Genomic DNA, 26,153 nt, shown 5'->3' with positions numbered 1-26,153 from the left:
TTAGATTAGGAACACCAGAATGCCTGTAACACTTCCTTCGGGAACTGTAGATATCCACAACTGATTCAGTCGTTGACTTCGCGTTAATGACTACGGACTGTGACCTTTCCGACAGTGTTAATGAGTAATGCAGTTGCACACTGAATACGATTGTAAGGAACAGTGTCGGAAGCCTTTTACAGATCTAGAAATATGGGATGAACTTGCAGGACTGATTCCTCGGTGGGAAGAAGGAGCCAGCTGTGTTTCACAAGGACTGTACTTCTGCAGCTGTGGCGGCTGTGTGTTAAAGGAACGCCCACCTGTGAGCAGCGTGGCGGCGTCGGAGGCGTCCTCTGTCTTGGTGTCGTCGTCGTCGAGCAGCGCGGCCCCCTCGCGCACCGGCGTGTCCACCGGCAGCTCCTCGGGCGACAGCGTGTGCTCCGTGGCGTCGCCGTCGCCGGCCGCGGAGGCGGACGCCGCCCCCGAGCAGGGCGACGCCGGCGGCAGCGGCGACGCCGCCGCCCGGGCCGCCCGGCCGCCCTCCTCCACCGTGTCCATGATGGAGTCGTACTCGGGGAAGGAGAACTGGTCCACGTAGACGACCTCGCGGCACAGCGCGTCCATGCGGAGCGCCGAGTTCTCGCCGCCGGCCCACGGCGCGGGCGCGCTGCCGCAGAGGAAGGTGGCGGCGCTGTCGCCCAGCAGCGAGAACGGCTCCTTCATCTGGTCGGGCGTCAGGATGCCCAGCGACTCGTCCAGCTCCAGCGAGCCCTGCCTGTTGGTCAGCCCGCCACCGCCGCCGCCTCCAGCGCCGCTGCTCGGCTCGTCCGCCTGCTCCGACGACAGGTCCACGGAGTTCTCCTCGTCGTCTTTGTCCACGTCCATCTCCTCTGTGTCCTCGATTCCCGGCACCGGTGCCGGTGCAGGCTGCGAGTCCCGCTGGCGCTGTTTGAAGTCACCGAGGTCCGCCATGGAGTGCCGGCCCTCGTACTGTAAAGTAACACCCACAGGCGACGGGTAATGCTTCGTTGTCTTCACACACACACACAGAGAGAGAGAGAGAGAGAGAGAGAGAGAGAGAGAGAGAGACGGCGGGGGTAGGGGATGGTACAACACACGGGCCTTCCTGTTAACTCAAGTTCTGCCACTATCTCTCTCCTACTTCAAGAACTCTCTCATTACTGGTACATCCACAAGGGAGACTCTTCTGCAAACTATAGACAGTAGGAGAGCGTTAGTGGAGAATTCCAGTTGTGAAGACGTCCACGAATCAGGACAGCAAAATGCGAGGTAGAGCTTCAGAAACTGCCTCAGTTTTACATCAATATTTGATACTAGCAGACCTCTTAATTAAGAAAGCTTTCTTCACCTATGGCTCGTTACATCTCATATCTTCTCATATTTCCCTTGCTTCCGTCATCCTGTTTCATCTTCCTCCTTTTAGAAGAATTTATTCACTTATTACTCTTGTTTAACGTTCCCAATGTCGATATTAATGAAATCTTTATTCTGTGTCTACATCTGTTGACCACCTTTATCTTTGCTCTGTATATATTTAAGGCACATTACTTGTTAGTATGCCACCCGTTCCTATCACCAGCTCTAAATTTTCTTCACACGCAGAGCTAGCTGTATCTTTTGTGAACCATATCATTACTACCCCTCCCCATGAACCATGGACCTTGCCGTTGGTGGGTAGGCTTGCGTGCCTCAGCGATACAGATGGCCGTACCGTAGGTGCAACCACAACGGAGGGGTATCTGTTGAGAGGCCAGACAAACGTGTGGTTCCTGAAGAGGCGCAGCAGCCTTTTCAGTAGTTGCAAGGGCAACAGTCTGGATGATTGACTGACCTGGCCTTGCAACATTAACCAAAACGGCCTTGCTGTGCTGGTACTGCGAACGGCTGAAAGCAAGGGGAAACTACGGCCGTATTTTTTCCCGAGGGCATGCAGCTTTACTGTATGGTTAAATGATGATGGCGTCCTCTTGGGTAAAATATTCCGGACGTAAAATAGTCCCCCATTCGGATCTCCGGGCGGGGATTACTCAGGAGGATGTCGTTATCAGGAAAAAGAAAACTGGCGTTCTACGGATCGGAGCGTGGAATGTCAGATACCTTAATCGGGCAGGTAGATTAGAAAATTTAAAAAGGGAAATGGATAGCTTAAAGTTAGATATAGTGGGAATTAGTGAAGTTCGGTGGCAGGAGGAACAAGACTTCTGGTCAGGTGACTACAAGGTTATGAACACAGAATCAAATAGGGGTAATGCAGGAGTAGGTTCAATAATGAATAAAAAAAATAGGAGTGCGGGTAAGCTACTACAAACAGCATAGTGAACGCATTATTGTGGCCAAGATAGACACGAAGCCCACGCCTACTACAGTAGTACAAGTTTATATGCCAACCAGCTCTGCAGATGATGAACAAATTGAAGAAATGTATGATGAGATAAAAGAAATTATTGAGGTAGTGAAGGGAGACGAAAATTTAATAGTCATGGGTGACTGGAGTTCGAGAGTAGGAAAAGGGAGAGAAGGAAACATAGTAGGTGAATATGGATTGGGGCTAAGAAATGAAAGAGAAAGCCGCCTGGTAGAGTTTTGCACAGAGCATAACTTAATCATAGCTAACACTTGGTTCAAGAATCACGAAAGAAGGTTGTATACATGGAAGAATCCTGGAGATACTAGAAGGTATCAGATAGATTTATATAATGGTAAGACAGATTTAGGAACCAGGTTTTAAATTGTAAGACATTTCCAGGGGCAGATGTGGACTCTGACCACAATCTATTGGTTATGACCTGTAGATTAAAACTGAAGAAACTGCAAAAAGGTGGGAATTTAAGGAGGGATAAACTGACTAAACCAGAGGTTGTACAGAGTTTCAGGGAGGCCATAAGGAAACACTTCACAGGAATGGGGGAAAGAAATACAGTAGAAGAAGAATGGGTAGCTCTGAGGGATGAAGTAGTGAAGGCAGCAGAGGATCAAGTAGGTAAAAAGATGAGGGCTAGTAGAAATCCTTGGGTAACAGAGGAAATATTGAATTTAATTGATGAAAGGAGAAAATATAAAAATGCAGTAAATGAAGCAGGCAAAAAGGAATACAAACGTCTCAAAAATGAGATCGACAGGAAGTGCAAAATGCCTAAGCAGGGATGGCTAGAGGACAAATGTAAGGATGTAGAGGCTTATCTCACTGGGGGTAAGATAGATACTGCCTACAGGAAAATTAAGGAGACCTTTGGAGAGAAGAGAACCACTTGTATGAATATCAAGAGCTCAGATGGAAACCCAGTTCTAAACAAAGAAGGGAAAGCAGAGAGGTGGAAGGAGCATATAGAGGGTCTATACATGGGCGATGTACTTGAGGACAATATTATGGAAATGGAAGAGGATGTAGATCAAGATGAAATGGGAGATACGATACTGCGTGAAGAGTTTGACACAGCACTGAAAGACCTGAGTCGAAACAAGGCCCCGGGAGTAGACAACATTCCATTAGAACTACTGATGGCCTTGGGAGAGCCAGTCCTGAAAACTCTACCATCTGGTGAGCAAGATGTATGAGACAGGCGAAATACCCTCAGACTTCAAGAAGAATATAATAATTCCAATCCTAAAGAAAGCAGGTGTTGACAGATGTGAAAATTACCGAAATATCAGTTTAATAAGCCACAGCTGCAAAATGCTAACACGAATTCTTTACAGACGAATGGAAAAACTGGTAGAAGCCGACCTCGGTGAAGATCAGTTTGGATTCCGTAGAAATGTTGGAACACGTGAGGCAATACTGACCTTATGACTTATCTTAGAAGAAAGATTAAGGAAAGGCAAACCTACATTTCTAGCATTTGTAGACTTAGAAAAAGCTTTTGACAATGTTGACTGGAATACTCTCTTTCAAATTCTGAAGGTGGCAGGGGTAAAATACAGGGAGCGAAAGGCTATTTACAATTTGTACAGAAAGCAGATGGCAGTTATAATAGTTGAGGGGCACGAAAGGGAAGCAGTGGTTGGGAAGGGAGTAAAACAGGGTTGTAGCCTCTCCCCGATGTTATTCAATCTGTATATTGAGAAAGCAGTAAAGGAAACAAAAGAAAAATTCGGTGTAGGTATTAAAATCCATGGAGAAGAAATAAAAACTTTGAGGTTCGCCGATGACATTGTAATTCTGTCAGAGACAGCAAAGGACTTGGAAGAGCAGTTGAACGGAATGGACAGTGTCTTGAAAGGAGGATATAAGATGAACATCAACAAAAGCAAAACGAGGATAATGGAATGTAGTCGAATTAAGTCGGGTGATGCTGAGGGAATTAGATTAGGAAATGAGACACTTAAAGTAGTAAAGGAGTTTTGCTATTTGGGGAGCAAAATAACTGATGATGGTCGAAGTGGAGAGGATATAAAATGTAGACTTGCAATGGCAAGGAAAGCGTTTCTGAAGAAGAGAAATTTGTTAACATCGAGTATAGATTTAAGAGTCAGGAAGTCTTTTCTGAAAGTATTTGTATGGAGTGTAGCCATGTATGGAAGTGAAACATGGACGATAAATAGTTTGGACAAGAAGAGAATAGAAGCATTCGAAATGTGGTGCTACAGAAGAATGCTGAAGATTAGATGGGTAGATCACATAACTAATGATGAAGTGTTGAATAGAATTGGGGAGAAGAGGAATCTGTGGCACAACTTGACAAAAAGGAGGGACCGGTTAGTAGGACATGTTCTGAGGCATCAGAGGCATCAAGGGATCACAAATTTAGCATTGTAGGGCAGCATGGAGGGTAAAAATCGTAGAGGGAGACCAAGAGATGCATACACTACACAGATTCAGAAGGATGTGGGTTGCAGTAAGTACTGGGAGATGCAGAAGCTCGCACAGGATAGAGTAGCATGGAGAGCTGCATCAAACCAGTCTCAGGACTGAAGACCACAACAACAACATCATTACTACCTGTCCCCTCTATAAATGACAGACGTTTTGCGCCTCCCACCCATGGTAGTAGATCCGTTACGCCGGTCGATCTTCCATTATCGTATTTGACTCTACATATAATGAAATTGCCAGTAACATGCGGTGGACATACTTCGTTTTGTAAATTTGTGATGGAACGCTCTGTACCTGCGTGTAACGGAAACAATTTGCATGGGTGACAGGTTTTTTTTTTTTTTAATCATCTCTTGTCCCATATTGCTGCCAGCCTTGGGTGTGGTCGGCGAGTGGAGGAAGCTGACGGATTGGCAGAAATGCGGCCAGCCTACGCAATAGCCGCGCCGACCCAGTGGCGAACAGACTGAGGGCGGGGGAGGTTACCGGCCGTAGCAAAGGCGCCTAGGTCCGTCACCGCGGTTCGCCGTCTGATGTTAGCAATTGGCGGCTAGCGGACGCTCCAGACACCGTTTTACGACGGCGAACGTTGTTGTCCAAAGCTGTGTGTTTTAAGAGAGGGGACGGAGGACAGACGCTACGGCCTGGGCTTCGCGGAAGCGGGCGTCCGTCTCGACGGACGGTGCGCCGCGTCGGCGCCGCTTTCAGCCAATGTAATGAACACAGTCTGTAACTGTCCCAGGCCCGAGAGCTTCCCGCGCACACATCTAGCCTGAGCTGTGACTAGAGGGTTGACTGTTGCATCAGATTGTGATTACAGCTGCCTTGCAGATTGGGGATAAGATCTATAAAAAGTGGTATAGTCACGTAACTTTGTAGTGGGGGATTTGCCGTTTTATAAACAGCCGTCATTCGCGGAAAAGTTGTTGGGCGGCGATTGGCTTATCACTAACGCAATGGGGCAGAAGCTGTCGCAAACCCAACGCAATGGGGCAGAAGCTGTGGCAAACCCATGGCGAAGGGAGACCAGGGGGAGCCGTCCTGACCGTCACAGGAGTTGGTCCTCACTTTCTCTTCTCTACTTCGCTGGAGAGCCTTACCTGTCCGGTCACTGGACAAATAGTGTTTCGCGTCGGGTTTGGAGCTGCCTATCTTGGACAGCATTAGCTTCATCACGGCCGTCGTCTTCACGACGAAATGTAGTCAGGCTAACAGGGAATCCGTCAGTCTTGTCTTCACAGCGCTTGCACTTAGCATAACTTTTCTCTAGTTCTAAATAGCGTTGTAAAGCGTTCGATCGCCGATACGCTAGCTTCGATTACAATTTCTTTGCATCTTACTGTGGGCCAAGACACGTATAGGTGACTCATCTATCTGTTCAGGTAGGTCACCTATTTTATTTTGCCACTGCCTTATTTTGGTTCGTAAATTCCCAATAAGTCATAGCGCTTAAGATTCCCATGATGATGAAGTCCCATACTCTTTGACAGAGCGTAGGGGACGATGCGGGAGACCCGCACCACTGTACTAGGCAAGGTCCTAGCGGAGGTGGTTTGCGATTGCCTTACTCCGACTGTAATGGGGATGAATGAAGATGAAGACGACGACGACGACGACGACGACGACGACGACGACGAGGACGAGGACGACACTACACCCAGTCATCTCGAGGCGAGGCAGGTGAAAATCCCTGACCCCGCCGGGAACCGAACCCGGGAACCCATGCTCCGGAAGCGAGAGAACACCACGAGCTGCGGACAAGATTCCCATACAGGTCATATTTGGATTCCATGCTCATGTTTGTCCTTAGCCAACTTCTTTCTTTGTAATACCCTAGGTGAGAATTTGTGTTGAACTACACAATTCCCCTGCATTCCTACCCGTCATTACTTTGAAAGGGAAAATTTTTTTATTCGTTCGGCATATACAAGGCAAATACAGAGTTATTACAAATGATTGAAGCGATTTCACAGCTCTACAATAACTTTATTATTTGAGATATTTTCACAATGCTTTGCACACACATACAAAAACTCAAAAAGTTTTTCTAGGCATTCACAAATGTTCGATATGTGCCCCTTTAGTGATTCGGCAGACATCAAGCCGATAATCAAGTTTCTCCCACACTCGGCGCAGCATGTCCCCATCAATGAGTTCGAAAGCATCGTTGATGCGAGCTCGCAGTTCTGGCACGTTTCTTGGTAGAGGAGGTTTAAACACTGAATCTTTCACATACCCCCACAGAAAGAAATCTCATGGGGTTAAGTCGGGAGAGCGTGGAGGCCATGACATGAATTGCTGATCATGATCTCCACCACGACCGATCCATCGGTTTTCCAATCTCCCGTTTAAGAAATGCCGAACATCATGATGGAAGTGCGGTGGAGCACCATCCTGTTGAAAGATGAAGTCGGCGCTGTCGGTCTCCAGTTGTGGCATGAGCCAATTTTCCAGCATGTCCAGATACACGTGTCCTGTAACGTTTTTTTCGCAGAAGTAAAAGGGGCCGTAAACTTTAAACCGTGAGATTGCACAAAACACGTTAACTTTTGGTGAATTGCGAATTTGCTGCACGAATGCGTGAGGATTCTCTACCGCCCAAATTCGCACATTGTCTCTGTTCACTTCACCATTAAGAAAAAATGTTGCTTCATCACTGAAAACAAGTTTCGCACTGAACGCATCCTCTTCCAAGAGCTGTTGCAACCGCGCAGAAAATTCAAAGCGTTTGACTTTTGTCATCGGGTGTCAGGGCTTGTAGCAATTGTAAACGGTAAGGCTTCTGCTTTAGCCTTTTCCGTAAGATTTTCCAAACCGTCGGCTGTGGTACGTTTAGCTCCCTGCTTGCTTTATTCGTCGACTTCCGCGGGCTACGCGTGAAACTTGCCCGCACGCGTTCAACCGTTTCTTCGCTCACTGCAGGCCGACCCGTTGATTTCCCCTTACAGAGGCATCCAGAAGCTTTAAACTGCGCATACCATCGCCGAATGGAGTTAGCAGTTGGTGGATCTTTGTTGAACTTCGTCCTGAAGTGTCGTTGCACTGTTATGACTGACTGATGTGAGTGCATTTCAAGCACGACATACGCTTTCTCGGCTCCTGTCGCCGTTTTGCCTCACTGCGCTCTCGAGCGCTCTGGGGGCAGAAACCTGAAGTGCGGCTTCAGCCGAACAAAACTGTGTCGTGACCATATGTCAATGAATGGAGCTACAGTGAATTTATGAAATCGCTTCAATCATTTGTAATAGCCCTGTATTACAGTGTCATTACAATCCACCAGGAAATTACAACACTACACAATGCTACTTATAGTTTTGAGCGATTCGATGGCTATGTCAGGCAAGTAATGTATGTCCTTCAGTTCACCACTATATCCTACCACTTCACACACCAGTACGTGGTCCATTGTCTGGATTTCACCATATTCACACACGGGGCTCTCCGCAAGTCCCCACTTAATCATTAGATGTTTGCATCTTCCCACGCTTGTTCTAAGGCGATTTAAGGCAACCCAGAGCTTCCGAGGGAGATCAAAACCATTTATCTTCTTGCTGGGGTAATCGATAAGCTTTTGGTTCTTGTGTGCCCCCTTTGCGCCATGATTCCCCCCAGGCTAGCTTTGGGTCGAAGTCCTGTAATTTCCTGCCAATCTTCCAAAAGGGGGACCTAGCTTTTAGCCTGTTGATGGGTGACAAGTCTTGGTGTATAGGGAGTTCTGGATTGTGTACGATCTTCCTATATATTCTTGAGGTCGCCATAGAGCGCCTTATATCAGGGGGTTCTATGTTGGCAAGGACTGGGAGCCAGTCACAAGGGGTAGCCGTAAGTGTGCCTGAGATAATTCTCATCGTCTCTTTCAATTGGGTGTCAACTTTATTTACATGCGCACTTTTCGCCCAGAAAAAAGGGGAAAAGTAATGAATCTCTTAATTTAATCTTTGTGACGTTTAGCCAAGGCTGGTTGCATAGGGACCAAATCAGTTCAGAGTCTTTCCTTGCGCATATTTCATGAGCATGTCACGAGTGTGGTGTGCATCAGAGCTTGACTGTCACGTCTCTACAGACGTTTACTTGAATTCAAATGTGGTACGTGGTTGTGCAACAGGTTACCTAGCGTGCCACTGTCGTTGTAACACACCCTCCACATCACTACGCTGTTCAAGGGTAACAGATGGGAAACGAAGTTTGCCGGTCTCATTTTTTAACGCGTCTGAGTTTCTTCAATTTTTTTACTTATTTTGGCCACTGTGCGAGATTTATGTTGGAGGGAGTAGTACTTCCTGCCGTTACAAGCTTGACAAGAGCGGCATTCTTGTCGAGCAGGAGAACACAGCGATTGCTTTCAGAATAACTTAACTATCCCTCATCGTCACATTTATTTCTAACAAAATAGCTGGTCTTTACAATCAGTCATCCTCAGATTATGAAAAACAGGGCATCGTCATCACTGACAACGCGGTTTCCGCAATGCTCGGACTGAACCACGGCCTGGATCTGATTATCTGAGGATAGTCGATGCCAGCCGAAATGCGTCACTTCTTTAGAAATAAATATGACTGTACTGGATAACCGAGTTATTTTCCCAATCAAACAATGAGCGCCGAACTGGAAATCGAACCCAGAACCTTTGCCTGTCACGGGAAGTTCCTTCCCAGGCCAGGCACGATCCACGACCGGCCTCACTAACAGTGAACTCGCGTTTGAAATCCTCAACTGGCCATCCATGCTCACGTTTCTTGCTTTTTCCCTAAATCGATCTAGGCAAAAGCCTGGAAAGTTATTTTCTTCCTATCATTTCCAAAACTGAGCTTGCTTCTTGTTTCTGATGACCTCATCGTCGACGGGTCTTTAATATTTAGTAGTTTTTTTGGATCTGTTCGTGCTCTCCTCTTAATCCAACCTGGTTACAAAAATGGTTGAACGAGGCTTTCATAAGCGACCTCTTTCGTGCTTAAATTACACCTAGGATTCTTCTAAGCAATGTGAAACTTACATCTGCCTTCTGCACGGTTAAATTTAAGTGGTACTTCGACATACCACAGCAGGTGAAAAAGATACCGCCAAGCGCGCACGAAATAAAATACGAGACATATGTTCGTAGCCACTCTGAGTCAAATACAGAAAGGGTACAGCGTTGGTAGCACAGACTATGGTGGCTCACCTTTGTCAACGGAGAGGGCTCAGAGGGAATGGTGAAAGTGTAGCCCGCCCTGTGTTCCAAGTAGCGCGGCCTCTGGCCAGCGCCGCCGCCGCCGCTGCTACTGCTGTGGCTGCCGCTGGTGCTGGTGCTGGTGGAGCCGCCGCCGCCGCCGCCGCCGCCGGACTCTACCTGCTCTTGACGCGTGCGCACCACGTGGCAGGGCTCCTCCTGCTCGTGACGCCCCCGCGCCACGGCGCGCGGCCCTACCGCTGTGCACCTGGCAGTGCGCATGCGCAGCCTGTCGTCTTCCGGTGTGGCAGCCTCCGACCCGGTCCCGCCGTCCGGCGGCGGACGAAACGGCGTCGAGGAGCAGAGCGGCTGCCAGCGACCGCCGCTGCCCCTGTGCGTCACACCGAGCAAAGTAAGCAGGCTGCGGTATCACAGCAACTGGCGGAAGCAGCGGGGCCAATGGAGGCGAGTTTCCAGCGCCGTTATGTGCTAAACCTGTCTGTACTTATTTTTATGCTGTGCAGCGTTTTTGGATCTATGATCCCTATAATTTGGAACTTTTTTACCACCAACTGGATCACCAGGATACCTTTTGTATAACGATTGATTTCGGTTCTCTTCAAAAACAATCTGCAGATGAAACTTGCTGGCAGATTAAAACTGCGTGCCGGACCGAGACTCTAACTCGGGACCTTTGCCTTTCGCGGGAAAGTGCTCTACCAAGTGAGCTACCCAAGCACGACTCACGCCCCGTCCTCACAGCTTTACTTCTGCCAGTGTCTCGTCTCCTACTTTTACAGAAGCTCTTTTGCGAACCCTGCAGAACTAGCACTCCTGAAAGAAAGGGTATTGTGCAGACATGGCTTAGCCACAGCCTGGGGGATGTTTCCACAATGAGATTTTCACTCTGTAGCGGAGTGTGCGCTGATATGAAACTTCCTGGCAGATTAAAGCTGTGTGCCGGTAGAGCACTTTCCCGCGAAAGGCAAAGGTTCCGAGTTCGAGTCCCGGTCCGGCACACAGTTTTAATCTGCCAGGAAATTTCATATCAGCGCACACTCCGCTGCAGAGTGAAAATCTCATTCTGGCATCTGCCGATGGTTGTATTGTTGGTTGGGGTGGGAGGTGAACAGACAGCGAGGTCATCGACCCTACGATACAAGGTAGCAGAAACTAAGGCACAGCCAACGCAACAAACAGAACTGCACGGTCTACATGAAAGCAAAACAAGCAAAGAGGCAGGAGGAACGTCGAGGCAGTAGGATAAGCAAAATAAAGGTCGGGGGGATGGCGAGGGGGGAGGGCGAATGGTCGGGATTGGCGAGAGAGAGGGGTCAGTGGCCCAACACGTGACGGGGCGCCGGCACCGCTGCCGATACATCCCGACCCCTGCACCGTACCACGATCGCAACACAACGAAGACAACAGCAGGGGAAGAAGACAAGGGAGGCAGCTCTTTGTGCACTAAAAACCATGGGTAAACCTGGTATGTGAGCCGTGGTAAAAAATTGCTGTTTTGAAGAGCGCGCCGCAGCGCGTTGTGTGAAGCAGTCACCCTCCGTTCCTGGCGGTGGCGCCGCTGTGGCACTCTCAGCTTTTATGTCTCCTCCTGATGCGAAAGCGGAAAGGTTGCCTGTTCACGTGCATTTAAGGGGCGGTATCATTTACTTGATAAATTCCACTTGTTTTCTTGGTGAGGTCACTAGCCGCTTTGTTTTGGGACTGCCATATTTATGACGATCCTGGAGAAATGATCAAGGGAATTACACTCCCGTATCATTTTTCCTCTCCAGGGAGCATGGAGACTGATGGTCATAACACACATGGGCGCTGGAACATAGTTGCTCCCCTCTTAGAGGGGGCGTCCATATTCACCACAGAGGGTCTGCTGTACAGTGGGAAGACATGCACCCAAAATGCAAAAAACAAACACCTCAGGGGTGGTGGGATGTACAGCTTCAATGTCACATTGGTTAATCATAACCTGGACGTTCTGTTGGAGGGTATGCCCCTCAACATCAGCAGAAGCTGTGACCAGTGTGTCAAAAACAACGTATCTCTGCTTTTGCGAACGGTCGGCGACTGACGGCAAATGCAGTTATAGGGAGAGGTTTAAGTTCCTTAGGTTCCATATACGTTCAGGAGCACGATTAAAATTCAGTGACAGCTACGTCAAAGATTATGACATCGCCATCCTCATACTCAGTGGTTGAGAGGAAGAATTACCGTTGTATGAAATGAATGGAACTGATTGAAATCAGTACACAATACTGAGTTAAAGTAAGACTAAACCAAAGAAAGACCAGAGTGGTTCAAAACTGGAAATGACGAAGCAGACTAAGTGAAGGTAGTGTGCTGCCGTGGAAGCAATGTAACACGTGACGGACAAAGCAAGGTGATCACAAAAACGATTGACATGACAAAGAGAGCATTCCTGGCCAACGGAACTGTGGTAACGTCAAACATGAGTCTTAATTTGAGGCAGGCATTTGTGAGAATGTACTACGTCTGGAGCACACAATTTTAAGACAGCGAATCATGGACGATGCAACAGAGAACGGAAGCTTTTTGAAGGTTGTGTTATAGACGGATGCTTAAAATTTAGTGAATCTGTTAAATAAAAAAGGTGGACCTTTTCGGCAGACTTAAGATTTGACGGTCTGCCCAGAGTAGCTTCCTTGATCATAGAAATATCAACTAAAAGAAAAAAAATCTGCAGAATATGTCACATTAGTGAGTTGCTTTGTCTTTCTGGTACTCACGTAGTATAATTCTAGGACTTCTCTGCTTTCTCCATAACTGAAATAATTGCTTTTCAGTTCTCAGCGATTAGTTACATTGAGTAAATCACGAATATTGAAATTGCTGCAGTGCGAATCATTTGTGTTGACACTATTTTAGATATTTTAACTCAGCAATAAATACGACATACAAGGGTCACAAGATATAGTGGTGGTTCTGAAGACAGCAGAAACGTATCGTAATAAATAAAAAGAACTTGTGAAATCCTTACAGAGTAAAAAACTTTTTAAAACTTTCTGTAGCCTGTTTATGTCGTTATTGCCTACTCTTTTGATATTCAGTTAATCTGTGCATAAATTTAACTTTCAAATAGGTTACTAAAATATAATGGATCCAAAACACTTTAGGTATTTAGTTGCTCATGTTATTGCTCTGCATTGCAGAAACCTATAAAAAAATTTTCGTTAGCGCAAGGAAGTAGCGTTTATATCATGGAAGAAAAGCAACAACTATATTTGGTATCCAAAGATGGAGCAAAATTTTAATTCTTACTGGTTCCAGAAGTGCTATGGAGCATCGCCAATATAATTTCAAGGACGTGGCGGAATTTATAATGAAAACCAAGAAAGAAAGTAAGATCGCTTATCTAATGCAGTGGAAGGGGCACTTAGGTATTTGGCACAACGAAGCAATAAATAGCCCTACAGAAGACTTTCAGAGAAGTGAACCTGCTACTTGTTCAGCTTCCGTGTTGACACTTTGCGCACGTTTAAGGAAAAAATAAAGCAGCAATGGGGACAGCAGCAGGTAACATCACAGGAGGAAATGTGGTTTACATACGCTTGTACGTTGCGCAGCACGACAACAAAACCGTGATAAAAAGAATCTTTCGATGAGACATGCCACATAAATAATTTGGATATGGTTGGGATACACATGTTTACCTGCACACATCAGTAAGATCTGAGTTATAAACAATTCAGAGGGCATTCAAACGCCAGCTGATGACGAAACCAACTCATATTGGGATATGCTGAACGTTCTCCACACTCAAATTGCAGGAAAACCTAGTGAAAATGCTGACTGCATTGCCAAGTACTATAAATTTGCACACATCTAAGAGAGCTGAATGCCTAAGTTTTAACGACCTTAAGTAATTACTGGGGTCTCCGGCAGAACATACTACACAAATATATCATGTTTACAAGATGCATCAGGCAGACGAAATACTCCCATACTCCTGGAAGAATATAGTAAGAGAAGGCAAAAGGTAATATATGTGACTATTACCAAGCCACCAGTTTAATTACATGATGCTTCCAAAATACTAACACGAATTATTTGCAGAAGAACAGAAAGACTGGTGGAAATCGACCACCCTTCAGTCTGTTATACTATCCTGTGCAAAATTCATCATCTCTTCTGAATAAGAACTGCAACCCACATCCTTTTGAACCTCCGTATTTTATTCATATCTTGGTCTATCAATAATTCCCGTCCCCTCCCCCCCCCCCCTCCCCACACACACACACACACACACACACACACACACACACATCCTATTAACCAATTCCTTCTTCTGATCATGCTGTACCACAAAATTCTCGTCTCCCCAGTTCTATTCAGTACCTCGTCATTGGTTACATAATCTACCCATCGGATCTTCAGCATCATTCTGTAGCACCACATTTCGAAAACTTCTATTCTCTTCTTGTCAGAAATGTTTATCGTCCATGTTTTACTTCCATACAGGCCTCACTCCAAATACCAACAAAAAAGGATTTCATACCACTTAAATATTTGATGTTAACAAATTTCTCTTCAGAGATGCTTTTCTTGCCATTGCCAGTCTAAATTTTATATCCCCTCTCCCTCGTCTATCATTTTTTTTGCTGCACAAATAGCGAAACTCATCTACTACTTCAAGTATCTCGTTTCCTAATAAAATTCCCTCAGAATTACCTTACTTCGACTACAAAATATTACTTTGTTTTGCTTTGTTCAAGTTGGTCTTATATCCTCCTTTCAAGAATATGTCCATTCCGCTCAGTTGCTCTTCCAGGTCCTTCGCTGTCACTGACAGAATTACAATGCCATTGGCAAAACTCAAAGTTTTTATTTCTTCTACCTGAACTACAATTCCTACTCCAAATTCTTATCTATCTTGACTACAACAATGTGTTCACTATGCTGCTCGTAGGCGGTGACCTGCATTACTGTTTCCTGGTTCATTTTTAAGCTTCCTCCTGCATTAGCCCTATTCGATTTTGTGTTCATAATCTTGTGTTCACCCGTAAAAACTACAGAGGAAGACATCGATTGGAATACATCCAGCAAGTAATTGAGCACATAGATTCAAGTGCTTCTTTGAGACGAAAAGGTTCGCATAGAAGAGTAATTCGTAGTGGGTAAAAGTAAAATAAATAAATAAATAAATAAATAAATACACCTGACCAGAAGTCCAGTTCCTCCTGCCATCAAACTTCGCTAATTCTCACTACACCTAACATCTTACCTATTCTATTTCTAAATTTTGTAACGCAATTGCTCGGTTAAGCGATCTAAAATTCCACGCTCTGACCAGTATATTGCCAGTTTTGTTTCTCCTGATGAGTACACAGTCCTTATTAGTCTCCGCCCGCACATCCGAATATTTTACACGCAGGATGATGCCATACAGTAGAGCTACATGCCCTCGGCTGTAGGTTCCCCTTGCTTCTAGCCGTTAGCAGTACCAGCACAGTAAGGCCATACTGACTGATTTTACACAAGGCCAGAACATCCAGTCATCCAGACTGCTGCTCGTTTACAGGAACCACAGGGTTGTCCAGCCTCCCAGCAAGTACCCCTCCGATGCGGTCGCACCTACCGCACTGCCGCCTGCATCGCTGAGACAAGGAAGCCACACCACCGCGACGCCACCGCGACGCCGAGCGCCGTGGTTCGTAAGACGCAGGTTTTGTAGATTTAGAGAAAGGGTTTTACAATGTTGACTGAATTACATCTTTGAAATTTCGAACCTAACAAGGGTAACATTAGGCTGATATTCGGTGCGGTGAACGTCAGTCTCGGCCCGACGTCTTTCAGACTCCAGATAGTCTGCATTGGCGAGCTGCCTGTTTCTTGAGGTGTGGAAGGCGGTGCGCTGACCAGAAGGAGGGATACGATTCTGGCCAAAGCAGCGACAACTTTACGGTGGGCAGGTGTCTCGGCGTGTGCCAGAGGAAACCACAGCGATGCAGCACACGACTGGGGCGTGGCGTGCTGTGGTCTGCACATGGACGGCCGTGCCGACCGCATTAAGCGCTTCCCGGCCCGAACTCTGTATCCGGCACGTAGCTTACAAACCGCTGCCTTGGTTGTATAGCGTGACTGACAGATACTACGTACTCGTCATTTGCACAGTGTTGCTGGAGTTTTCCGTATTCTGGTGTGTCGTGTTCGCCAAAGAATCTTTCTGACGCCAGCTAATTTTATTGTCACCACAAGTCGTCCTAATACTAGGATTAGCGGACATTATTGAGGCCTGTGCTTCCACGGATAGTCAAGTTTGTTTTATTGGTGTTTCTGAAGTCAGTTTCAAATTGATTGTGCTTCTAAATTTCTGGAGTCCTGTTTACGAGGCTTGACTTATAAATGAAGTTGTTTAATGGACTACCAAATGAGCCTAGTTACAACCAACATACTATTCTACAACATTCTATTCCCCATTTGTTTCACAGTATTTAAGATCAAGAATAGCTCATAGCTCTTAAGATATGCTTTTTAGAGCCCAAGTTTACTTGACTTTTTGTTTCGAATGACCATTCTAGTCATATCCCTCAATATTGACCATCACTTCTGAAACACCCTCTATAGTAGTTGTCCAGAAACTAGACTTAATTGCGAAGAGTTTGAGGACGTGGAAGGGGAGCAATTGTTGAGAAGAAAGTTTTAGCCTACCCCCAATATTATTCAGCTTGTACCTTCAGCAAAGAAAACGAGCAAAAACTTGGAAAGTATATAAAACTTCAAGGAGAAGAAACAAAAAATATGGGGTTATCCGATGACATTCTAATTCTGTCAGACAGCGAAAGACTGGTAGATCTGTCGAACTGAATGGATAGTGTCTTGGAAGGCCGTTACCAACATAAGTCAAACAAGTCTCATCAAATGTAGTCTAATTAAATCAGACGATCTTGAGAGTATTAGTAAGAATGTGAGACACTGAAAATAGTAGAAGTGTTTTTCTATTTGGGCAGTAAAATATCAAACGTTGACCCAAATAGATAGGACGTAAAATGCAGATTGACAATAGAAAGAAATTATTTTCTGAAGAAGAGGAATTTGTTAATATCTAATGCCAATTAAGTTGTTAGAAAGCCTTTTTGGAGATATTTGTCTAGAGTGTAGCCTTGAATGTAAGACAAACATGGATTATCAATTGTTCACAAAAAAATAGAAACCTTTGAAATGTACTGCAGAAAAATACTGAAGATTACACGAGGTAAATCGAGTAACCGATGAAATGATACAGACTCGAATTACAGAAAATATAGCTTTACGGCACAAGCTCACCAAATAAGGCATCGATTGACAGGACATAATTACGATCCACCAACGAATTATCAGTTTGGTAAAAACCAGCGTTAGCAGGTAAAAATTGTAGGGGGAGATCAAGGCGCGAGACTAGTATTTTTTTGAGTCATCGCTCTTCTCACTAGTTTAATGCGGTCCGCCACGAATTCCTCTTCTGTGCCATCTTTTCATCTCAGAGCAGCACTTTCAATCAACGTCCGCAATTATTTTCACCATCTCTGTCTCCCTGTACAGTTTTTACCCTCTAAAGCTCCTTTTAGTATCATGGAAGTTATTCTGTGATGTAAGATGACCTACCATCCTGTCCGTTATTCTGGTCAGTGTCTCTCATACATTCCTTTACTCGTCGATTCTCCGAAGAAACACTTTATTCCATATCTTGTCAGTCCAACTAATTTTCTACATTCTTCTGTAGCACCACATCGCAAATGCTTTGATTCTCTTCTTTCCGGTTTTCCCACAGTCCATGTTTCACTACCACACAATGCAGTCCTGCACATGTACATTCTCAGAAATTTCTTCCTGAAATGAAAGCCTGTGTATAATAGAGTTTTCTTGACTAGGAATGCCCTTTTTGCTAGTGCTAGTTTGCTTTTTACGTCCTCCTTGCTCGATCCATCGTGTGTTATTCCGCTGCCTAAGTTGCAGATTTCCTTAACTTCATCTACTTTGCGACTCGCAGTTCTGATGTTAAGTTTATCGCTCTTCTCATTTCTACTACCTCTCCATACTTTAATCTCTCTCTCTCTCTCTCTCTCTCTTTCTCATTAGACTGTTCATTCCACTCAACAGTCAACAGATCCTGTAATCGTAACTTTCACTGAGGATAACAATGACGTCAGCGAATTATAAATACTTTCACCATGAATCTTATCCCACTCTTGAACCTTTCTTTAATTTCCGTCTTGCCCTCTTCAATGTGCAGATTGAACAGTAGGGAGCGGAAGACTACATCCCTGTCTTACACCTTTTTTAATCCGAGCACTTCGTTCTTGGTCTCCACTCTTATTATTCCCTCTTGGCTCTTGCAAATATTGTATATTAGTCGGACGTCTCTCTCTCTCTCTCTCTCTCTCTCTCTCTCTCTCTCTCTCACCCACACACCCACACACCCACCCACCCACCCACCCACCCTCTATAGCTTACCCATATTTTTCTCAGAATTCCGAACATCTTGCTCTGTTTTACATTGTCGAACTCTTTTTCCAAGTCGACAAATCCTATGAACGTGTCTTGATTTTTCTTTAATCTTGCCTCCATTATCATTCGCAACGTCACAATTGCCTCTCTAGTGCCTCTACCTTTAAAAATGCCGAACTGATCGTCATCTAGCACATTGTCAATTTTCTTTTCCATTCTTGTGTATATTATTCTTGTCAGCAACTTATATGCATGAGCTGTTAAGCTGATTGTGCAATTCTCGCACTTGACGGCTCTTGTTATCTTCGGAATTGTGTGGATGATGCTTTTCTAAAAGGCCTGATAGTATGTCGTCACTCTCATACATTCTACACACCAACGGGAATGGTCGTTTTATTGGCACTTCCTCCACTGATTTGAGAAATACCGATGGGATGTTACTACCCCTTCTGCCTTATTTTATAAGTCCACCAAATCTCTTAAACTCTGATCGTAATACTGGAAGACCTATCTCTTCTGTATCGATTCCTGTTTCTTCTTTTATAACATTCCGTAAGTTCTCCCCCTCATAGACGCCTTCAATGTTCTCTTCCCACCAATCGCTCTCTCCCCACAATCAACAGTGAATTCCCATCTCACTCTTAATGTTACCATCCTAGTTTTTAGTATCAATGAAGGTTGTTTTGAATTTCCTATTTGCTGAGTCAGTCCTTCCGACAGCCATTTCTTTTTAGATTCCTTCACATTTATCACGCAGCCGTTCCGCCTTAGTTTCCCTGAACTTCCTATTTATTTCGCACCTAAATGATTTCCAGTTCTGTGTTCCTGAAATCTCCTGGAAATTTTTGTACTTACTTCTTTCGCCGATCAAGTGAAGTATTTCTTCTGTTTCCCATGTTTTCTTCGCATTTACCTTCTTCCCAATTTCTGTGATTGCCGTTTCGAGAGATGTCCATTCCTCTTCAACTAAACTGTCTACTGAGCTATTCATTATCGCAGTATCTATAGCCTAAGAAACCTTCAAATATATCTCACTTCTTTGCACATGGTTTCTTCCTGACTAGTCTCTTAAACATCAGCCTGTTCTTCATCGGTACTAAATTGTTATCTGATTCTATATCTGCTCCTGGGTACACTTTCCAATTCAATATCTGATTAATGAAACTCTGCTTGACCATGATGTAATCTAACTAGAATCTTTCCATATCTCCCGGCCTTTTCAAAGTGTACTTCCTTTTCTGATTCCTTAACAGAGTATTTGCTATAACTAGCTGAAATTTATTTCAGTACTCAATTAGTCTTTCTCCTTTCTCATGCTACTACCACGTCCGTATTCTCTGATAACCCGTTCACCTACTTCTTCCCTTGCAAATGCATTCCAATTCCTCATGATTATTCCTTTTCCCCCTCCCTTTACTCGTTCATTACCGTCATATACTTTAGCTCTTCGTCATCCGCCTCCTGCCTAGGCATGTATACCTGAACTATTGCCGTCTGTATTGGTTCGCTATCGATTCTGTTGAGAACAGCCTTATCACTCAACTGTTCACAATAATTCTCTCTCTGCCCTACCTGTCCATAACTAATCCTACTCCGTTACACGATTTTCTTCTGCTGTTGATATTACCTTATATTCGTCAGACATTGCCTTGTTTCCTTTTCACTTAATTGACTCCCACTGTTATGGAGACTGAGCCTTAATATTTTCATTTTCAGACTTTCCAGCTTCCCTATCACATTCTACGCCTGGACTCGTAGGATATTACCGTGTCGCTCGTTTTGAATATTTTTCTCATGGTCATTTCCCCCTTGGCAATCCCCTCCCGAAGATCCGAATGGGGGGATATTCCGGAATCTTTTGCCGATGGAGAGATGATCATGGCACTTCTTCAATTACAGCTCACATGTCCTGTGGATACACATTATGCGTCTGGAAGTCAGTGGTTTCCATTGCCTTCTGCATTCTGATGTCCCTGATCGCTGATGACTGACCGGCCTTTTAGGGGCACTTTTCCACCCCAAGGCAAGTGAATGCCCCGAACCTCTGTCCGCTCCTGTGCCCTCCTTGAAGAGGCCTTTGTCAGAACAAGGGTGACTTTTTATGCCCGAAGTCTTCAGCGGCAATTACTAATGATTTTGTTTCATAACTTAAGTAGTGACTAGGTTCGAATCCAGGGCACAGGATGTTCCGTTTATTATTCAAAGACGCTACCCCTGGACGATGGGTCTTAAGTGTAGTCAGCATGTCAAATGGATAAGGCTGCAGTAGTTATGCACATATAAAGAGGCTTGCACAAGGTAGAGTAGTGAGCAGAGCTGCATAAAAGCCGCCTTCGGACTGAAGACCGAAACAGCAAAACATGTTGAATGTAGGGAAAAGTTGTGTAAAAATTGATACTCAGATGTGGGTGTGGCCCATGGAAGCTATGTAAGACCCCACCTAAGTATCGTAAGGGGGGAAAGCAGCTGATGGCCCACCGAAGCAGCCACCTGCGTCATGACTTTTGTCCCACTGTGTTGTCGCCGCCCCAGGTCTCCACATTCCGGTGGGCCGACAGCTGGACATAGCTGCAGCCTGCCGCAGTGGCCGACTTCACTGCCAACGTCAGGTAACCTGCTTCTGCGCACGTGTTCCTGCTTCCAACAGTACCTTGCACAAAGGACATTGACTCGCGTTTTTAAATAAGTGCACTTTGTCCAAAGCAACATTTTTACTTTCCTCACTACCAGATTCTTCACCCAAATCCATGTGGGAGGAACTGTAAGGCGTACAAACGTCTTTGAAACTATACTTGCATGAACATTCTTCTTACTAACTGTTGTATCGATAAGTCGCAGCACACAGTGTCAGTCTCTGATAGACACTGCACGCCCCACCTCGTCTTTGCCTTGTGGGATACCAGTATCCTGACTTGTTTGTTATGGCCCACCACGATTTCCTCATCCTGTGTGAACCTCCATATCTCTGAGTACCACTTACACTCAATTATTTCTTTGGTGTTTTCTGATCTTTTTCTTTCCCACAGTTTTTTTTTACCCTACAGATCTCTGCAGTATCACCGCTGCTATTCCCTGATGTCTTACTGAATGCTATGCCTCATCCTAGTTAATTTTTCAGTATCTTGCTGACCTCTCTGGTAAACGGAGGATGTCCTCTTACTTTGAGAATCAACTTTATTTTCAGCTTCATACTGTAGAAGTATAATTCAATCGCTTGGGTTCCCTTCTTTCCCAGTTTTCCTTATGTGCATCGTTCATTTCCACACTTCACATATACATTTTCAGAAATACCCTTCTCAAATTAAGGTCTACGTTTGGCACTGTACGTATTAAAATAACGGAGTGATTGGCAGTTGGATGTTATACATGACAGAACGAGCTTAGTTGCGGCGTATGTTGTCATATCGCTCTCCGAACAATCGCAGCCGCTAACGCACTGCCGTGATACGTTTCCGTCATTGCTTTGTTTCTTTGTGCTGTATTTTTCTTTATAATACACAAAAGACTGCCTGCAGCTAATAGCGAAAGTGATAAGGCATTACGATTGTGCAAGGTCAACTGAGTACTGTAGTTTGACAGGAAACGCACGAAAGAATTAGTACTGGAACTGCACAGCTGCCGCCGCCGCGACCACATTGGGTTTGCGGGTAACGGTGAACCGACAACATCGCCGCTGTCCAGGTGCGACAGTCGCTCTGTCATCCCGAATCAGGTATAGCAGGAGTCGTTTAGCGAGGAATACCCTGTTCGCTTACGCTAGTCTCTGTCTTATAGTCTCCTCGCTTCACAAGTCAAGCGTTGTTTTGCTTCTGGGGTAGCAGAATGCCTTCACTTCCACTACTAAGCGATTCTCAGTTTTTACTGGCGATATCACTTCTGCTGCTGCCCATCACTTCGACCTTTCTTTGGTTTACTCTCAGTCCATGTTCAGTGTTTAGTGGATTCTTCATTCTCTGCAACAAGTATTTTAATTCTTCCTCTCAATCACTGAAGTTAAGAATGTATTCAACAAATCCTCTCTCTCTCTCTCTCTCTCTCTCTCTCTCACACACACACACACACACACACACACACACACACACACACGCACGCACTTCCACCCTGTATTTTATGCTCTCTCTTGAACCTTTCTGCTTTTATTTGCTTCTTTTCTGTACAGATTTATTAATAATGGAGCACTGAATACGAAGATACTAAAATAACAGAGACTTCGGTGGTGTATGCTCAGAGCGTAGCAGTCGGGAAACTCATGGGTGCCCGTTCTACCGTTACTGGATTGTTATTGACGCGGGAATGTATCTAAACATTGCAATGAGGCTCGCAACGGCTCTGGAACCCTACGTTTTTATGGCCTCCTCCTTCTGCTTCTTCTGTCTGCCTGCCTGTCTGAAGACTGGTCTGGTGCTCCCGTGCACGCTAATCCACCCTGTGCAGACCGTGTCTGAATGACTACCGCAACCTACATCCACTTGAGCCTGCTTTCTGTATTGGAACTTTACCGTCCCTCTCCCATTTTTGTCCTGCACATTAAGCAGCATTGCGAAACTGAAAATTCCTTCATACCTAATAACATGTCATATGAAACTATCGCTTAATAATATTTTTGGCGAATTGCCCTCGTGGTACGATACGCTAAATCTCAAACGTGATGTTTATTTGATACGAGACAGTTTTTCGTGCCAAATAATGCGGTATATGGAAGCAATAGTACTGTGTCGTGATGACGCCCCTGAGTGCGTGGTCGAACACGAGGAACGCATGACAAGTACTTTTTGTCGTCTCCCATTGAATGTCCAAAGAACGTCTTTACAAGGAAGCGCCACCTTTTGTGGTCTTTGACTGGGTGTTTTTGAGAACACAGTGTCCACGACGGTCTGAGACTAAGTGGTGGCGTCAGTTTGAGCACCAATGTGCATGCAGAATGTTGCATACTACTCGATACACAACAGTAACGAGAGGCGGGCTAGAGAGTGGTGCAGGAGCTGCCATCATAGGGAAGCTGTGCAGGAGTATAAATCGTTAGTGGACACGTAAATACAACAGACAGAAGTTTTATTTAACTCGTAGCTTTCTCCAAGCATTGTGGAGAAACTCTACCGAAGAGCAAGTGACAATGAAGTCCAGCTAATACACGAAGTAAATTAAAAAGCGTTGTGCAGTGGTTGGCTCCCACTACTAACGCAACTGTCGAAGGCTAACTAAGATTGCCGAAGACTCGGCCAGACTGAGCCGTTAAGCGGCCGCCGGCTATCCTACATCGCTGCAGCAGAGCACGCTCGTAGTCGGAGGCGCTGAAGGTGTGGCCCAGTGGGCGCGCATCACTGGATCCGCAGGGTCCCCGCGCGACCGCTAGACGCCGGAAACTGTGTTTCCTTTGCCAACTGTGAGAGACTGTTGGGGGTGTCATCGATCTACGATACCACAGATAAAGCTGCAGATTGTGCGAGAAGGAATTTTATTCTATTTCAGATGAGTCATTTTAAAGTGTCCCCAATGTTAGTTCTTGTCATAAATAAGAAGTACCCAGGCATCTGTAAACTGATATTCGAAAACACTGCCTACAGCCAAGCTGCCTACGTGTAGGAATTCGTGTTACAGGCAAGGTGATTGCTATGACCGCACCCACGATCGTGTTGCATCTTCTGCATAAAGCAATATCTACATCTACACACATACTCCGCAATCCACCATACGGTGCGTGGCGAAGGGTACCTCGTACCACAACTAGCATCTTCTCTCCATGTTCCACTCCCAAACAGAACGAGGGAAAAATGACTGCCTATATGCCTCTGTACGAGCCCTAATCTCTCTTATCTTTGTGGTCTTTCCGCGAAACGTAAGTTGGCGGCAGGAAAATTGTACTGCAGTCAGCCTCAAATGCCGGTTCTCTAAATTTTCTCAGTAGCGATTCACGAAAAGAATGCCTCCTTTCCTCTAGAGACTCGCACCCGAGTTTCTGAAGCATTTCCGTAACACTCGGGTGATGATCAAACCAACCAGTAACAAATCTAGCAGCCCGCCTGTGAATTGCTTCTATGTCCTTCCTCAATCCGACCTGATACGGATCCCAAACGCTCGAGTAGTACTCAAGAATAGGTCGTATTAGTGTTTTCTAAGCGGTCTCCTTTACAGATGGACCACATGTTCCCAAAATTCTACCAATGAAGCGAAGACGACTATCCGCCTTCCCCACAACTGCCATTACATGCTTGTCCCACTTCATATCGCTCTGCAATGTTACGCCCAAATATTTAATCGACGTGACTGTGTCAAGCGCTACACTACTAATGGAGTATTCAAACATTACGGGATTCTTTTTCCTACTCATCTGCATTGATTTACATTTATCTATATTTAGAGTTAGCTGCCATTCTTTACACCAATCACAAATCCTGTCCAAGTCATCTCGTATCCTCCTACAGTCACTCAACGACGACACCTTCCCGTACACCACATCATCATCAGCAAACAGCCGCACGTTGCTATGCCCCTATCATTTATGAATATAGAATACAACAGCGGACCTACCAGACTTCTCTGGGACACTCCAGATGATGCCCTCACCTCCGATGAACACTCACCATCGAGGACAACGTACTGGGTTCTATTACTTAAGAAGTGTTTGAGCCACTCACGTATGTGGGAACCAATGCCATATGGTCGTACCTTAGTTAGGATAACTGTACAAGACACAACGTGAGTGGAAAGGACATTTGTGACTTGTGTACGAAGTGCGAATGTGCACCTGCACCTGCCACACGTGTTGTCCAGCTGGTGCAAACGGTCCATATCGTCACTAATAATAAGTGTAGATATTGAGACTGAGTTACTTTAGTAATTTTTTTTTGCAGTTCGATTCAGTACCAACTAATCGAGTATTCGATGTCCACATCTCATCAGTTTCATTTTCGCTAGTTTAATACGTACTTGCGCGCATTCTGGCCACTGCCGACGGGGGAGGTGGTACCAGAGGAGGTGGAGGCGACTGCGACGGCCACGCCTCCGCTGGCGGGGGCGGCGCCGCCGAACAGGCCGAGCAGCGAGGGCCGCTTACGATACGCCGCCCCTGCAGCCACCGCAGCCGCGTTCTGGAACTGCTCCTCCGGGGTCGGAGTCGCTTCCTGCACCGCGCCGCACGCCGCCGGCGTCGGTGCGGGGTCGTCGTCGGCGACGCCTCGGTACAGCGCCAGGGTCGCCGCCGTCTGGCGACCCGAGGCCACCGTGTACGTGTCGCCGTGTCGTTCGTGGAGCTTCGTCGTCGCGCTCGCGGACCTGGGCAGCGGCGCCGCCCCCCTCGGCTGGTCGCCGCCCTTCCTCAGCGCAGACCTGGCGAACGCCGGGGCGGGGGCGGCGGCGGGGGCGCCGCCAGCCGGCCTGGGCAGCTGCGGCGCCGCGAACCGCTGCCAGGCGTCGCCGTCGCCGGGCATGGCGGCCTCAGCGGGGGGCGCGGGCTCCTCCCTCTTGCCGCCCCCCGCCTGCGGCGCCAACTTGCGCAGCGCTCCGAAGATGGTGGCTACCCTGCCGGTACCCTTGTGCGCCTTGGGCGCTGCCGGCGCCTCGGCGCCATCCGCGTCCGCTCTCGAGTCGCCGCCACCGGCACCTGCGGCTCGCGGAGGACTGTGCAGGGAGAGGCCGGCTTTCCCCGGCACGGAGGGCAGCTGTCCGGCCTGCCGGACTGCCGCCTCCGCGAGCTCCTGAGGGGGGCGCGGCCGCTGCTGCAGGTGGGGC

At 46.2% G+C, this 26,153-nt stretch overlaps 1 protein-coding gene across 1 annotated transcript; it reads right to left on the bottom strand.

Moving 5' to 3' along the window:
• On the bottom strand, positions 1-25,852 carry LOC126195777 (uncharacterized). The gene is made up of 4 exons (XM_049934410.1): positions 25,353-25,852; positions 9,978-10,356; positions 303-972; positions 1-23 (listed from the first exon to the last, which is right to left on the bottom strand). Exons 1-4 carry the CDS (start codon positions 25,850-25,852, stop codon positions 1-3), a joined length of 1,572 nt encoding a protein of 523 aa, XP_049790367.1.
• Positions 25,853-26,153: the final 301 nt, after the last annotated feature.

Source organism: Schistocerca nitens, chromosome 7 (assembly GCF_023898315.1).
Source record: "Schistocerca nitens isolate TAMUIC-IGC-003100 chromosome 7, iqSchNite1.1, whole genome shotgun sequence".
Lineage (NCBI taxonomy): Eukaryota > Metazoa > Arthropoda > Insecta > Orthoptera > Acrididae > Schistocerca > Schistocerca nitens.
This window is presented reverse-complemented; position numbering and strand designations above follow the sequence as displayed.